Source organism: Podarcis pityusensis (genome assembly GCF_964106645.2).
Source record: "Podarcis pityusensis genome assembly, chromosome: 6".
NCBI classification, from domain to species: domain Eukaryota; kingdom Metazoa; phylum Chordata; class Lepidosauria; order Squamata; family Lacertidae; genus Podarcis; species Podarcis pityusensis.
The window spans coordinates 79,988,683-80,005,716 of record NC_138030.1 but is presented as its reverse complement, the minus strand read 5'-3'; the positions used below and the strand labels follow the sequence as shown (position 1 = coordinate 80,005,716).

At 40.7% G+C, this 17,034-nt stretch overlaps 1 protein-coding gene across 5 annotated transcripts in view; it reads left to right on the top strand.

The window, feature by feature from the left end:
• VAV3 (vav guanine nucleotide exchange factor 3) overlaps window positions 1–17,034 on the top strand; it is a 211,646-nt gene that overhangs the window by 80,026 nt on the left and 114,586 nt on the right. For all 5 annotated transcript variants that reach the window (XR_013987216.1, XM_081008607.1, XM_081008604.1 and 2 more), the window contains exon 2: window positions 16,051–16,167. Coding sequence is in view for 4 of the 5 variants with exons in the window: in XM_081008607.1 (XP_080864733.1) it covers window positions 16,051–16,167 (117 nt within the window). In the remaining variant the exon portion in view is untranslated. The remainder of the gene's footprint in view (window positions 1–16,050; window positions 16,168–17,034) is intronic.

The window sequence follows — 17,034 nt, the reverse complement described above, 5'->3', positions numbered from 1 at the left end:
GCTATAATGTACACTGAACTTTGAAAATGGTTCTCTTTGGCTTCTGTACAGCAATAACAACATTTTTTAAGTGACACTGTCAAGTCTAAAATTATGAAAATGCTGTGATGCAGGGAGCATCTATAATATCCATCTCTACCCCACCCGCAGCATCTACTTGGATTACCTGTTTCTTTCTCTACTTTCTTGCTTATACAGTCTATATATCTGTGGTGCTTTAAGGACGATCAGGGACCTGCTTTTGGTTATCCCTTTTCCTTATTTCCAACTGTAACTAAGTCTGTAGGTGGCAGTTGACAATATTTTAATCACGAACAGCAATAATACGCTTTGAAAACAGAAGCTCTTTCATCTATATAAAGCAAGGGTATTATGGAAGCTTTATGCATATAAAATGTTCTTTTGTGTTTTGCTTGTGCTGCAGGCAGATTATCCTTTTTGGTTTCTAACTTTTGACTTGCTGAATTTATACTTCAGCACTACCAAGGATGTCACAGATTTAGCAAACACACCACTGTTTACTTCCCCTCCCCCCAAATGAATCTCTGTAGAAGTGTATGGTGATTTGCAGCACATTGCTCTGGGGTTTTTTGTTTTTTTAAAAAAAGCTTTTGGGTAAACATGGGTCGGTGACATATATATTTATACATTTTCTAAATTGTCTTTCTAACAAGGGCTCAAGGTGACTTACAATATGCTAAAATTATGAGGATATTTTTAATGCACTTTTGCCACATTCGTATTGTCTTCCTGGATTAAAATGGCTCTAATGTATTTTTTAAAGTCACCATGGAACTTCCCATTTATTTCCAGATCAATAAGATTGATGAGGCTTAAATTAATTCTAGCAGACAAGACTCTGCTTGCTTGAGTCTCCTAGTTTCCCCAAATGACAGGAAATTAGTGGTTCTTTAATAACCCCACTTTTACAAGGTCAGTGCTTTGTGGATCACACTGCAGCTCTGTGCACAGTTACTCAGAGTAAGCCCCACATAATTAAATTGGTAAAACTGGGCTGCATAAATTCTTACAGACATTGGTTTGGCAAATTTCTCTTGAAATTTGCTACTTGCAAAAAGTGTCACTAAATTGGTGTCACTTTGGGGTTAATGTGACAACTCTCTGGTGGTAGAAATGAAATCCGTTTGTAGTCAAGAGATGAGCCTCGACTTGGGGAACCAGAATATCAAGCTATTAGTAAGAACAAACCAGAGCCCTTCCTGTTGAAGACAACCAATAGCCAGCATGAGTGGCTCATTACTGCCCAAGGAGATGCTCCAACTGCAGCCCTACTAATTCATCACATGGCATATCTGTGTACAGAGCAATTGGTTCCCAGTTCCAGCCCTGGCAGCTTGAGACAATCCCAAATTCTAAACTTACCTGAACTCACTTCAGGTATCCGAAGAAGTGTGCATGCACACGAAAGCTCATACCAATAACAAACTTAGTTGGTCTCTAAGGTGCTACTGGAAGGATTTTTTTTATTTTGTTTTGACTACGGCAGACCAGCACGGCTACCTACCTGTAACTGAACTCACTTGTTATCCTCCGGCAAGCTGCTCTCTTCTAGCCTTCTGATTACATCAGGGGGATAATAAAGATATCCCTTAAAGGGTTGTTAAGGATTACAGGATGATGTATGTGAAATGCTTGGAGGATTCTTAAAATGCTAAATAAATGCTGGCATGCATGCACCAATATCGTGATTGCAACTGTACCATTTTCCTCTTCCAACATTTTTGTGTCAAGTACAGAGTACACAAATTTGCTTAGTAGAAAATAGTAAAATATCTTTAAGTTGGAAGGAACTAGGTGCTGTTTGCTGAACGAATGTCTCATAAAGGAGTAAAAAAATAAATAAAATACTATTGAGCTGAGCTTTGGGTGAAAATATCATGGCAGTATTTTCATTTGATGCCTCTTAACTTCTCTGTGAAATGCTGGGAAGACTTATCAATAATGTATAGGCTTTGTTTTTGTTTTCTGGTTGGAGGTAGAAAAAAGTAATATAGTGAACACTGCAATTACTGCAAGGAGTCCTGTGAAAGTTGTTCTGCTGTTAGGCCTTCTGCACACCTGTTCCCAGCATGTAATAGCCATATCAGTGTGGAGAACGGCCATTTTGCAAGGCAGAGGAACCCTTTTGAATATGGAACCATAGAGCTGTCTGTGTTGCCTTTATAATTTGATGCAGCCGAGGGATTAAATTCTAGCCCTTGTGGGTGGGTGTGCACAGTCAGTTGGACATCAGGTCATGTACTACTAGTCTCTGTTCCTAATTCAGGAAGCAAAATTTGTTTAGGTTCCAGCAAGGCAAGGTCACTCAAGAGTAGAGGATGGAATTAGCTCAAGCCCAGCAGAGGTTAAAGTCTGAAAGGCAAACAAGTAAGGTGGGCAGCACCTTGGATAGCTCCAAGTGAAGCCAAGGATGGAAGTCCAGCAAGGCAGACCTGGATGTCGTTCCAACAAGCAGAAATATAAGACTTAAATAGACTTAAATAGGACTTTAATTTCCTTTGACTGGCTGGTGTCTGATGAGTGATGCACCACTGGTAAAGGAGCCCAGCCTGTTTTAGGAGCTGTTGACTTCTGGTGGGAAGCTGAGAATCTGTTATGGCATCCAAGCTATAATAGTCCGAAGAAGTAATGTGACTTCTTCAGCTCAGAGTATTACTGGCATCGTGGAGGAGGCAGGGATGTTGAAAGTCTGGTTCAAAGGCACATTATCCTTCTAGTTTGAGATGTACCATGAATGTACCCATTCTTTGCTTGAGGATGGGGAGTTGGAGCTGTGGGTCATAACACTATGATTCTATGTAAACCTGACATAGCCTCAAGAGTAAAACCTTTCCACAAAGAGAGACCTACACTAGCTACTCATTGCTAGAAGGCATAGGCCACATCTGATACATTAATGCAAGGGATGAGATCACAACATTTCTTAGCAGTTCTGTGTTTTTTTTTAAATGTTTGTTGTACTTAAGAACACTAAGTATTTTAAAGAACTAGCCCATGTTCTAATCTACATTAAAAAGGACTCAACCTGAATCCCATGAACTGCTTGCAATTGTTGTTGGAACATTGGGTACTTGATTTATCAACAAATAAGATAAAAGTAGAGGATGCTGCTTTGCTAGTGAAGGAGGCAAACTCTAAGTCAGGAATAAATCGTAATGGAAATACTGACATGAAACTCAAGAGCTAGCTTTTACATTTTCAAAAATTGTGCAAACAGTTAGTGGTGGGGCAAAGGTATAAAGTAAACCACAAAAGTACTGAGATTGAACACCGTGCTATGGAAAATTTTTAGGTACTTTCAGGCTGGGGTTGCAAGTGCAACCTTAAATAATCAAAGGAGAAGCAATTCTGTTTGCTTCCTTCCTCTCTCACTGACATAGGAAACATGTCATCTGTTCCTCAGTTACTACATTTGATGCAAGAAGGATTGGCAGCTGGTGCAAGGGCAAAGGCGGAGATCAATGAACTATATAATGACAGGCTCCAATCCCCAAAGAATGCCATGAAGTATAGAAAATGTAGATATTTAATACCATGTGTATCCAGTGGCAATTGATTTTTAACTTCCGACTGCTGAAAATTTACAGAGGGACTCTGGTTGTTGGCTTCATTCTATGATAAGAAATTCTGATGCTTAAAAAAAAGTGGTAAAATTTAAGTTCTTAAATTGTTGTATGGTTATAAGTGGGTGCTTGCAAACATACCCATTTTAAACTTCGGGAGGTACATGTAATGGATTTTGGTATAGTGTAATGGATTTTTGGTACAGGATTTGGAAAAGAGTAGTTTGGGTACAATTCAAGGTAAATTGATTTTTAGAGATGCTTCAAAATGTAATGGCCCTGGACTAGCTGCATGTATGTGTATGCATTAGAGGTTATTTATGATTAGTTATTAATTTTTATACTGCTTAATGTGAATAAAGGCTTTTATGTGATTTGCATGTATAAAAACCTATGAGCTATATTAACACTTTGTAGGAGGAATAAAGGAGGCTAAATATGGGTGGGTGGTAAATTGTTTGTGCTGTTGAGAATTTGTGGGAGGTAAAACTCCATGAGTAGAAAAGGGCTACTAAAATGTAGTGTCATTCTAGAACCTCAGATAGAACAGAATGTAGAAATTAAAGTGAGGTAAAGCTTATACGGAAGAAAGCCTGAATATACTAGACTCTTATCAAATATTTTTTGATATTGCTATAAATGGAGACAGATTTTGACCTTTCTCTGGATCCTGAAAAGAAAAAAAAAGTTTAACATCAACCACACCGCTTAGTAATAGATTGTAAAATGTATCACTCCCTTCTGGATAAGCAATCCAGAAATGTTAACGATTCATCTGAATAAGAAAGTGAGAGATTAGGAAGCTTAAACTGGAATCAGTGGAAGACATAGCATGAAACATTGTATTTTATCGATGTGCCTGTTGAAGTGCATTCCAAACTGAAAACACACACACACACACACACACACACACTTGGGGAACTGTTTCATAAATGCTTTTATGCGCAATCACTTGAACGCCTCCAGTGACGCTCCAGATATAACTCTTGTTATATCTGCTACCTCTGCTTGTTGCTTGCATCCCCCCCTTCCACATTATTTTCTTTTATTGCCGCTGATCACAACTTCATTTTTTATTTGTATTTTAAAAAAATTACACCACAGGTGCACTGCTTCATCAGTTTGAACCTATTAACCTTCTGAAGACCTTTTTAAGCAACTTTGCACAGCAGTGAAGTTGTGTGTAGTACATCACTGGAAGTCTCCAAAGCAAACTTCTGAATAGCAGTAGATGAAGCCAATGATGTTTAAACTTAGCAAGTCATCTGGACAAGAGTGCCCAATAGGAGGAGGGTATTGAAATACTGCCCAGTATTTAAGGCATCTGCACCCTGTTTCTCTGTGTCCACCATTCCTTCTCCCAGAATTGTGGGTTTCTTTTCCTAAAATAATGCTGAATTAATGTTGTTTCAGCCATACGTGCCCAAGAAACTTGATGTGCTCTATGTCAGAAAAAAAGGGATGTATGCTGGTGTTAGTATTCTAAAGTCTTCAAGTTTAGTGTTGGCTAAATGGAATTAATGAATAAGCATATGGTATGGCAGTGAAAATTCACCAAGGTATCTATAACTAGAGCTATCTGTCTCAAATTATTTTGAAAGAGGAAGGAATCAGGCTGCTTGATCAACAGTGAAAGATATTATTAGAATGTGGTGAAGATTGGTTTGATTTCTTGTGTGGTTTTCCTCCAAGTGATGCAACAGTCTGCCAGAATGGCTGCAGTTCTTTATCCTTGCATAAAAATTAAGGTACCTTATTGGCACAACTAATAATGCAGTCTTCTTGCAGTCTTTTATGGCCTCCCCCTCCTCTTGGGGGGGGGGGGTTCATGGAGAATTCATTGGGTGCATTCATTGTGAATGAAGGCTTCATCAGTGATCTGTGTTTTGTTCATTCAGAACGCTTTCAGCTATCTTTATTGAACATAGTGACAATTACTGGTGCTGGCAGAGCAGAACTAATTTAATCTGTTTTGGCTGCTGAAATCTGTTAAGGAGCAGGAATGATTTCTGAGGAAAACTGTTAACTCTGAAAGCAAAACATTTTTAAGCAGCTCTATTTATCCCCTTTCTTCTGAAGTGCTGCATGTGCATGCATCTATGAAGACACAGATTTTGCTTTTTTGTGTTTCGTTTTTACATTTCCTTTGCTGAAATTGGGCTAGTGAGCACCACAGATTGAGAACTGGGAATTTTCTAGCTTGCACTTTTAGCTACTGTGTTGCACCAACTCTGCCCACGCGTTCCTCTGATCAGGGCACCTGACTGTAAACAACGCGTCTTGCATCTGCTCTTGCCACCACTTGCGGTTGGGTCCTCTAGCCGTTGGAGATCTTTTACTGTATCTGTTTGCATTCCAGTGTTTGGAGCAATAGTGGTTGTTGCCTGTTTGAGTGAGCGCATTGAATTCGGTGAATGGGGAAGTGGGTAAGGCTTTGATAGCCTGGTGGGATGACTGCAGCTTTTTCTCATTAGGCAGGCACCCTCACTGTATTGATTTAGATGCCTGCTGAAAAGTTCTTTTAATTTCAGCAAGCCTATCCAAACATATAATTTTAGCTTTTTCTCTTTTTAAAAAAATAAGTTTTTACAGTTTTATTATGTGTGCTGCTTAGAAGGTTTTGTGATTAAGCTGTCTATATATCTTTCTAAATAGTAATAAACATTTGCAGAGGTAAATGGGCAAGCTGTGGGTGTTGGGTGCAGCAAATCACAGGACAGAAAGCATGTGTGACTATGGGATGCCAGCCCCCAAATATCTAAGAATGGCATGTGTGAGTGTTACCCAAGTTTGTACAACGTGTGACCCACCCAGTTGAATTTAGCTTACCAGCCATTTATTGTGGCCTTCCCAAAGCTTGATGATCCCCCCATTTCTTGCAGTCTGAGGGCCAAGCTAGATGGGATGTTAATTACATGAATGAAATGCATTGTTCTTTTTTTGTTCATTTTTCACATTTCAATGGAAACCTTGATGGGCATTAATGACAGCTTACATTGAAATGCAAATAGCAGCTTGGAGAGGCAATTTTGTGGCAGGGAGAGAGAAAGTTACACTCCTCAGCTGTCCGTTGGCTTTTCAAGTCTTCCCATGGCAAAGGGGGTAGGTTGTTATTAATAATAAATTATTATTATTAATTAAAATAGTATTACCTGCCCCTACGCCAGCAGGTCGCAGGATGGGTTACAACAATTTAAAAGTCAGTATTAAAAATAGTTAAGACAAATTACAACCATAGAAATAGGGTGGGTCTTGAAAACACACATCTTAAGTGTCAAAAGTCAGGGTAAAGAGGTATGTCTTCAGCATTCTCCAAAAGATGTATATTGAAGGTGCCAGGTGCACCTCTGTGTGGAGGGAATTCTATAATGCCCTATCCAGGTCACCACAACCTGAACCTCCGAGGGTGGTAAAACTACCAATAGGCCCCCTTATGCTGATCTTAATTGCATGCACACAGCTAACATCGTGCCTAGCTTTGCCTTCAGTCATCCAGTGAAAATGGGTGGCTTATTGAAGCCAGGTGGTAGGTGATGGTTTGTTGGGCACAAGCCTGGTTTAATTACATTTGTCAGAGCTGTCCAAATTCTCGGAGATAAGTCTGTATTCAGTGAAGTCCTTTTGCATGTAGAACACTTTCAACTCATGCAACAGAACTACTTCTTCCTGTTCTTCCTCCAAATCTACTCTGCAGGGTTGGAAGAACCTTCAGAGGGATGGGGCATGCAGTGGTAGGAGAGGGAGGGGAAGTTCTGTTACATGGGCAGAAGGTGCTCTGCTAACACAGTGACTTCATTGGATACAACCCACAGTTTTGTTAAAAGTCCCACTGAAATCAGTACATAACTCAAATGCATCCTGAAGTATGATTTCTCAAAATTGTGAACAATAGTTTCCTCTTTGAACTCAATATCCATTGATTTTTTGATAGGTAATCTAGCAATATATGATGTGTTAGTGCTTCATCTCCCTTCATGGGTTTGTCCTCGCAAAGATGGCGACAGTCCATCTGTTCACTGTTTCTGGTATTTTGGCTTTCAAAGTTTTGATGTGAAAAAGGGCAGCAGTACTGCTCCATGCCTTTGCGTAATGTTCCATTGTCTTGCACAGCGTTTCACTGGAAATGTGGTTCAGAGGCATTCTTCTTATTACAGGCAGCTGAAAACTCCTGCCTGTTTAATATCTAATAGCTGTTTTATGTGTGTACTTGCTGCACTAGGTCTCTATACATTTCCTGTGTCAATGCACATTGGGCTGTGCCATACTGAATAAACATCAAACATGTGTCCTCTTCTGTGACCCATGATCAGACATTGTGATTAGGAAAGTTGATGCTAGATTCCTGCAAAGGAATCATGTTATGAGCATTAACAATTTATTTTGCAATGCAAAATGTTTATCGTTCCTCCTGTTACCGTTAAACAGCAAGGCCGGAATCTTGTGATTTCTCAGTGCAGAGCGAAGTATGGAGTGACTTGGGGTTTAGTTTAGCCTTCCTCTTCTTCCTCTATACTAGGCATGGTACATTTTTCTGCTGGGTAACCTGCATTGTTTGTTTGTTTGTTTAATTTGTATACTGCCCTATACAAGCAAGTCTCAGGGCAGTTCACAGATATAGCATGCCTTATATTCAGTAACCTCATTTTTCCAGATCTATTCACATCGCTGCACTCCTGTTTCTGCAGAGAGCAGGCCTTTCTGTGCAGTTAATTAGCTGACTTCACACAGAATATCTCAGAAAACAGGGGTGGTCCGCCAACATAGCATGGCTGGAGAAGGAAAGGATTTGTTAGACAGCAGTAGAGCCCTGCTTGGTCTGTGATCTAGTTATCTATGTCTGCTGTACATGGCAACTTGTGCCAAGTAAAGTACATCACCTTTTAAATTCAGACCTGTAAGCATGTTGAATTGGCATCTGAAGAACTGATTGTCTACAAAAAGAGGGATATGTTAGAATCATCTTCACAAATATGTGGCCCTTTGGGGGTTGTTTCTCTGATGAGTGATAGAAGTTATTTTGAAACTGCCCTTTTTTCTCTCCCCCTCCCCAATCTTCTTCCATCTCTTCTGTTAATGCATCAGTATATTCTCAATTACCGTACATTAGAAAAGCAGTGGGGAACCTGAAGTCCTCCAAATGCTGATGGACTCCAACTCCTATCAGCCCCAGCCAGCGTGGGAGTTGGAGTCCAGCAACATTGAGCCATAGGACCCCCACACCTGCTTTATAAAGTTGGTTGTTGACTGTCATGGAATGCCTAGAGGCACCCTAGCCAGAAAACTAGAGAAGAACTTTCAGTCCAACAAGAACAGGACAGGCACAGGAAATTTCCAGATGCAACTAAGTATGATGTCATATAATGACATTATCCACACAATGACAATAGGTGAGATGTTTTTAGTCATTATTCCCAAGGTTTTTAGGCATTATTCCTGTAATAACAGGCTAAGAACCAAAGAAAGCAATACTGAATCCTCCTCTTGGCTGGGAAAAGGGGAGGGAACTCCTCAGTTAGATGCTTCACTTCAGGGCTCATGCATGTAACCCTAAACTATGGCTTACTGTTATGTGTGAATTGGACCTCTGTGTCATGGGGGAATCTCCTGAAAAGCTCTCAGCTATACTGGAGGACTAGGCTGCTGTTTTAACTTGCAGATCTTTAATATTGTTTAAACTGTGTTTTCTATGACATTTAAATGTAAGATTAGTGTCTGGGGAGAAAAACTTTAGAACATAGGCTACGATCCTAAGCACATTTGTTAGAAAGTGAGTCACACTAAATTCCCCTAGAATTAAGATGTACTTCCTTCTGAGTAAACATGCTGAGGATTTTGTTGTTAGTTTACTTTGTGCTTTGTTTAAGGAATTTGGGATGACCTACATGGAATTCTTCCAGTTTTATACTCACAACATCTGACAAAAGTAGATTTGTCTGAGAATGGCTGGTTCAAAGCCAGCCAGTGAACTTCCTGTGGGGTGGGGATATTTGAACGTGAATCTCTTTGCTTTTAGGTCAGTAACCTGTCTACCTACGCTACAGTGCCATTTATTTATTTTTCATTCCTGGAGAATGTCATGCATTCCTTGATGCACATGTGGTTCGATACTGGGGATTATGCAGTGAGAGCTATGAAGCTCAGAGCTTAAGTAGAAACTAGGTGCCTGTTAACAAATATATTTTTGGACCTCATAAAAATCATCTCTCTTCCCGACAAGTTGCTGTGGATCAGTTTTATACTATTTTGAGTAAGTTCTTGGTAAATGTGGAGTGTTTCTTCAAGTGCACTTGTCTAAAAATATGGGTAAAATCGGTATGATTTCAAGGGGCAGGGGGTTAATTCCATGTTGCGGGCTGCTTTCCAGGGACCACATTCTGCTGGTGGCATCCAGAGGCCAAAAATAGGTGTAGGAACAGTGTGGCTCTTCCCTTTCTAGGCATTCAACAGCCAGAGCTTTCTACATCTTCAACCCCTGCCTCTCCATCTGTCCAAGTAAGCAAGCATTCAGGGTAGGGTACTCATGGAGGTTTTGGAACAAGCCTGGTGAGAGGACTAGCCTGGGGAGAACACCAGAGGCTAGATTGTGAGACCTGAAAGGACCCATTCAATCCCGAGGCACCCATAGCTGCTCTTGATGCCTGGGCAACCAGAGCCCATCCAGGCCAATACAGTTGGCATGCTTGGCAGAACAGCACTATGTTCCCTTTATCATCCACTGCAATGCAAAACAGTATCTGTGTGAAAATTGCCTTGGGGCATAGAGCAGGCATAGGCAAACTCGGCCCTCCAGGTGTTTGGGACTACAACTCCCATCATCCCTAGCTAACAGGACCAGTGGTCAGGGATGATGGGAGTTGTAGTCCCAAAACATATGGAGGGCTGAGTTTGCCTATGCCTGGCATAGAGGGTGATACCAGCTGCCAAGAAGTCATATTGTTACTCTGGCTTTTGACAGTAGACATGCATATTTTTAGGTCCCACCTCTTTTTAAATATTACGTTTTAATGTTGTAACCTGCCCCAAGACCTTTGGTTGAAGGGCAGGCAATTATTAGTAAGAATAATCATAGTCATAATATCACAAGGGTTAACATTTCTTCTTTTTTGTTAAGGCAATGAAACAAATCATTGTTAAAAGAATCATGAAGAAGGCATTATAACTTCTGCTATAAAAGTATACATGCACCCAGAGATCCCTTTGCTTCTTGCTTTCCCAAACTGCTTTTGTAAATAATAATGTTAATAAAAATTATTGCCCAGCCTTCATCAGCAAGTTCCAGGGTTCCGACAATTTAAAACCCAGAATTAAAAACAGCTAAAACCAATTTCAGTAACGGGAGTAGAGTGGTTCCTAAAAACACACATCTCAAGTATCAAAGGCGTACTGTCTCCAGCATTTGCCAAAAGCTGTAAGGTGAAGATTCCAGACACACCTCGGGGGGGGGGGGGGATTATGATGTAATTCAACACATTGAAGCACTTTTTTTCAAGCCCCACTGATTTCACAGTTGCACTTGTGTTTACCTTCTGCACGTGCTTAAGTATGTTGGATCACGCATTTTACCCAGGTTACTCAGCACATTTCCTAGACTAGGAAATAAAATAGCTTTAAATTAAAACTATAATGATAAATTAAATAAATGACTACTTGTGCTTTGATAGTTCTGCAAAATATGTTGCTTGGTGCATGGTGTCTCACCCTGATATTCTGCCCAGGTCAGACCATACCTGGAATACTGTGCCCAATTCTGGGCACTACAGTTTAAGAAGGATGTTGACAAGCTGGAATGTGTGCGGAGGAGGCAACCAAGATGAATCAATAGCTTCAAGCTACAAGAAATGAGATTCTGACTAAACATATGGAAAAACTTTCTGACAGTAAGAGCTGTTTGACAGTGGAACAGTCTCCCTCGGGAGGTTGTGGACTCTCCTTCCTTGGAGATTTTTAAGCAGAGGTAGGATGGCCATCTGCCTTGGATGCTTTAGCACTGCAGAGGGTTGGGCTAGATGACCCTTGGGATCTCTTCCAACTCTATGATTCTATGATAAACAGAAAGGCCTGGGTTGGCTGCTTTATTACCCCCCCCCCCCCGCCCAAAGTGCAGGGCTTTGTTTGAAAGTGAGATAATTCAGCATACAGGTTCATTTGTCCAGTGGATATGTCAGGAGGTGGCTTATCAATTTGTTCTTCTCTTTGGTCCTCAACAAATGATCAAAAAATATAAAGGGTGCAAAGTTATCTTTATTTAAAAGTGCAGTATTAATAGCACATCTGGTCTGTTAATCAGGCGAGGTTAACTGTTAAGAGAGACACCTTTTAATCTGTTTGAAAGATAAAATGGTTGACTATTGAGCTATTAAAAACTGAAACCAAATACGCTAAGTGTGCTTTTAGGCAACAGGGTGATTTCATCCTATTGTCAAGAGGCTTGTTACTTTAAAGGAATTACTTTTGTGCATGGTAACTAAAGATGTGTCCCTCTTTCCGATGGAAGAAAGATTGACGAATGGTGACAAATGGTTGGTTTCATGCTCCCGAAGGCAGTCTCTAGGAAACGTGCATTGTCATTTCACAGTGTCTCCTGAATGTTGGATGTTGCAGAGAACAGCTAAATTCAACATCATACCCTGTAATTTCCCATTTAATTTACCATACAAACTTAAACATAAAATTAGCTTCATGTGCAGAATTAAAGACTGCAGTTAAAAGGAATTCTGCCATAAGATATTGTGGAAACAGTACGCAAATATGCCCACAAAAGTTACAAGCCCATAATTTTTGCTTATTGTCATCCCTCTGCTCCTCTCCATCACAACATAGCTATTTCCATGATATTGATGGGCTGAAAGGAGGCTGTAGGGAGAGGAGATGGAAACAACAACAGAGAAGAGCCAGAACTCTTCCAGTTTACTAGAACATCCCTGCCTGATTTTCTTTCTTCTTCTTCTTCTGCTTCTGCTTTGCTTCTGCTTCTGCTTTTGCTTCTTCATGGCTACAGCCTAGCAAGATTGGGTGCATTTAAAAGTGAACCTACCTATTTCACACTTTCTAAAACAATACACATGGGGAAGCACAACCATCCTTAGAAATTCACCCTTCTCCGAATTTTGCAATGCAGCTCTCTTTGGCACAAGTAATGTGCATGGAAATACATATACTAGGGTAGAGAGCACATAATAAGAATATGTTAGTGAACATAACATGCAAAAAATGCCAAAATATTATGGTTTGCTTTCGCAAAAATGTGTATGTTAGGCGAAATTGCATACAAAATGTGTATCTTAGGAGAAATTTGCACTGTCATGCTGATTAATTTTCATGAGGACTTAAAAAAAAGGGATCGTAAACTGATGTGGAAGTGTGGATAATTGAACTTAAGAATGGAAAAAATGAGAAACCAAAATGGATAAGATTAACCCATCCCTACTGTTGAGTAACTAATTTGCAAGCCTAATAGTGGTATTCAGTCAAGTTTTACTCAGAGTAAGACCCACTGATATTACTTGACTACATCAAGGACATTGATTTCAATAGGTCTACCCTTACTTAAACTTAGTTGAATATCACCCCTAGCATGTCACAGCAAGAATATATGACAGCTTTTAAGGGTGTACAGAGGAACAGAGCTGTCTTTCCCATAGAGCTTAGTGGTGTGTCGCACCAGGGCGCCGGCCTCTCAGGGGCGCCCCAGCAAATGGGGGAGCTGCACGGCTTTGCCGGCGGCCTCCCCTTTCCCTGCACGCCCGTCAGCTGCGCCCTGCCAACCATAAGGCTGGCGGGCGTTAAGCTTCCCCCCAAGCCTCCTCGGGAGGAGAGCGATCCCCGCAGAGGGGCGCAACTTCACTCCCAAGCCTCTAGGAGGATCGCTCTCCTCCCAAGGAGGCTTGGGAGGGCGCAACTTCACTCCCAAGCCTCTGTGGGCAGCGCTCTCCCGCAGCGGCATGGGGGAGAGTTGCGCCCCCCCGGATGGCTGGCAGTGCGCAGCTATGGCCACCGCAACACTATCTGTGGTAATTTGGGGGTGCTGGGCAGATATTTGCACCCCGGTGCTGCATCTGCTAAAGACGGCCCTGCAGAGGAAAGACTTCAGTCACTGAGATTCTCTCTTCTTTACAGTTGGTTTACCTCATTTCTTAAATTGCATGGGAAATATTCTAAGAAAGGACTCTCAGTTACCACATATAATGCTTTAGGGAAGCTCCATAATGACAGATGAGCTTTTCCCTTTAAAAAAAGGACCTCTTGCCTGCCTGTACCAGTCTTCTCCTGCAAAACTGTAAAATGAGTTCATGTCCTACAACAGCCTTCTCCATCCAGTTTCCTTCCAGATGTTTTGGATTACAGCTCCTGTCATCCTTGACCACTGACCATGCTGGCTGGGGCTGATGGGAACTGGAGATGAATAACAAAAGGGGGAAACTCATTTAGGAAAGCTGTTCCATATATGATCCTTAGAGTATGTATGTATGTATGTATGTATATGTATGTATGTATCAAGAAATACAGGGTGAGTCTTTTAAAAGAGTGGAACATGTGTACTCTGTATCCATAGGGCCTCTTTTAAAGGACTCACCCTGTACAGTATAAGCACTGCAGTTTACAACAATATAAAAACCATACAGAATTTCTCAGAATTGCTGCAAATTGCAGGTGTTCCTCATGCGTTGATATGGAATGGGCTTCCTTCAAAGCAGGATGTTGAAATACCAGTAGCTCAGAGTAAAATATTTGTGCTTTAGAAGAGAGTTGTATAATTGTGGGGGTGTGGAGAGTTGTATTATTGTTTTAAAAGTGAATTTGGGAAGCATAAGGAATATTAATGGGTTTCTTCATTGCCTATTTTGTTGGGTTGCATTTTTGTGTCTATAGCTAATCCCAACAGTTAGTTTCTTCCCTTCACTTGGGCTGTTGGCAGGAGTTCTAAGTATTCCTTGTGTGGGGAGTTGGCCAGCCACAGGAGTAATGGTGCAATTTTTCCTATGTCATGTCCTTCCTGAATCAATGCCTCATGCGCTCACTTCCAGTTCAAAAAAAAAGAGCTGGGGGTGAGGAAACTGAGAAGGTCTGACCCAGATGTACTGTTACAGTGTAGGAGGCAGGAAACACAGCTGAAAGGTGCTTTGCCAATTCTTCATAATTTCTGTAGCTATTGGAAATACCCATTATTCGGAGCAGTAGCTTTGCTCAAGGCAAACCAGGTGTCTTTGATTCACTTCTGAAGGTGAAAATGCATATTTTCCACATTAACCGTTGTGTACTAGTTTATTACTTCTACATAACTTACTGTAAACTCATAATTGCATAATTCACAGGGGTGTTATTACAGTACATTCTGCTTATGCAATATGCATTTGTGGTGGTTTTTAAATTGTAAGTACCGTGCATGTATTTACAGAATCTGTTTAACTAGGGTTCTAATTAACTGTTTTGGTGTGTCTGTGTCTGTACGCAATCACAAAGTGCTTGTTTTCATATGTTGTATAATTAATTCTGCTGCGGCAACGCCTTGTAAAATGCCAGAAGCATTTTGGCTTGCTTACAGCTTTAAGACTTCTAGAGTTTAAAAAATGTTGTTCCTTAAATTCACCTTAAATAGGTTAACAGCATCCTGATTGTGCCAAGGATGTCAACAGGGTTCAAGGCGAGACAGCCAGCCTCAGGTGGCAAATTTTAACTTACTACTTGAGAGCAGCAAATAAAATAGTCAGGCTAGTTTTATTATATTTCTACTACCAAGGATGAGTTACTTCAATATTCTGTTTCAGGCATCGGATTGCCTTTGTGCCATCTCTGTACTGCGCGTTTCATTATATTTACTTCCTGTTGGTTTAAACTGGGACTAAAGGAACTAAACAGTAGTCCTTCAATTCAAAAGAATATCTAGAATCCACAGAGCCATGAAACTAGTTTTATGAAGCCAATGAGTTTTTGTGACTTTCCTTCTCTCTCTTGAAACAGCAGCTCTCCCTCCCATGAGAAACTGCTCTTGAAATTGAGGGAATTTCAAAGACAGTTTTTCATATAACACAATGGATTGGGGAGAAGCTCAGTTTTCGTTTATTTGTTTGACAAAATTGAGATGCCATGTGATTGCAAAAACAACAACCAATTATACTACTATCCTTGTACAAGCCCCTTATGAAGGCTGTACAGTGGTACCTCGCTTCAGGTTACATACGCTTCAGGTTACAGACTCTGCTAACCCAGAAATAGTGCTTCAGGTTAAGAACTTTGCTTCAGGATGAGAACAGAAATTGTGCTCCGGCGGCGCGGCAGCAGCAGGAGGCCCCATTAGCTAAAGTGGTGCTTCAGGTTAAGAACAGTTTCAGGTTAAGTATGGACCTCCGGAACGAATTAAGTACTTAACCCGAGGTACCACTGTATACCCACTGATAAACTGTAATTGTATTGTACTTGTAGATAATTTGGTGACAAATTTATGAGTGTTCTCTTTTTATTTCTTTAGTTTCTCTGTTTGAAGAATATAAGAACATTCCTTTTGGCCTGCTGTGAGACATTTGGGATGAAGAAAAGTGAACTTTTTGAAGCATTTGACCTGTTTGATGTCCGTGATTTTGGAAAGGTATTTACAATTTTACTCTCATCCACTTCTATGTATATTTAAAATCAGTGCATAATTCAATTAGCATCTTATGCTGTTGGATATTCTCGATGAACATACGTGTTAGTTTTTTTACTGGGAAAATGTCACCATGTATGGATCACACGGTGATTGTGCAATTGCAAGAAATTAGTAAATTAAAATTTCCCCATCTTTACATTTCCCTTGGTTGTGGTTTGATTTCTCAGCATGGGGGCATGTTGATAAGGAAAATTAAGGGTGAATTTATACATGCTTACACTGAAGCAAGAAAAAAAAAATACTGATGTTTGGCATGCCTTTATGTTTTTTGTATCATTACCTATGGGCAAAACAATACAGCTGCCCCAACTTGACATCTCCCTTCATTAGCATGAAACTGAATGAGAGCAAGTATCTCACCTTGAAACACCCCAGTTCTCTTGAGCTTCCAGTGCTCCTTCAAAAGAAGGAATCCATATACCCATAACATCACCAGAACTTGTTCAAAGATGACCAAAACTTTCTAAAGACTGTACCAAGTGCCCACTGTGAAGCAATAATAATGATTTGGGCATGTGTAGGGGTGGTACCTCTGGTAGGGGACATTTCTGGGGTGGTTTGCCCAATTTGGTTGCAATCCTGCACCCAGCTCTCATCTGTGACTCCTAGAAGCCGTCAGTATGCAGCAGCGGCCACACCTTGAAAAATGACTTTGTCTCACCGGCTAAACCAGGTGAGGGTAGCCGGTGGGTCTCAAATCCTCAGTGAGTTAGGGACTTCCCCTGCATGCAAAGGCAGCCTCCAGCAGATTTAGCAGACGAGATCAGTAGTAGGTTCAACAGTCAAGAAGGTGATTATTGCATGTTC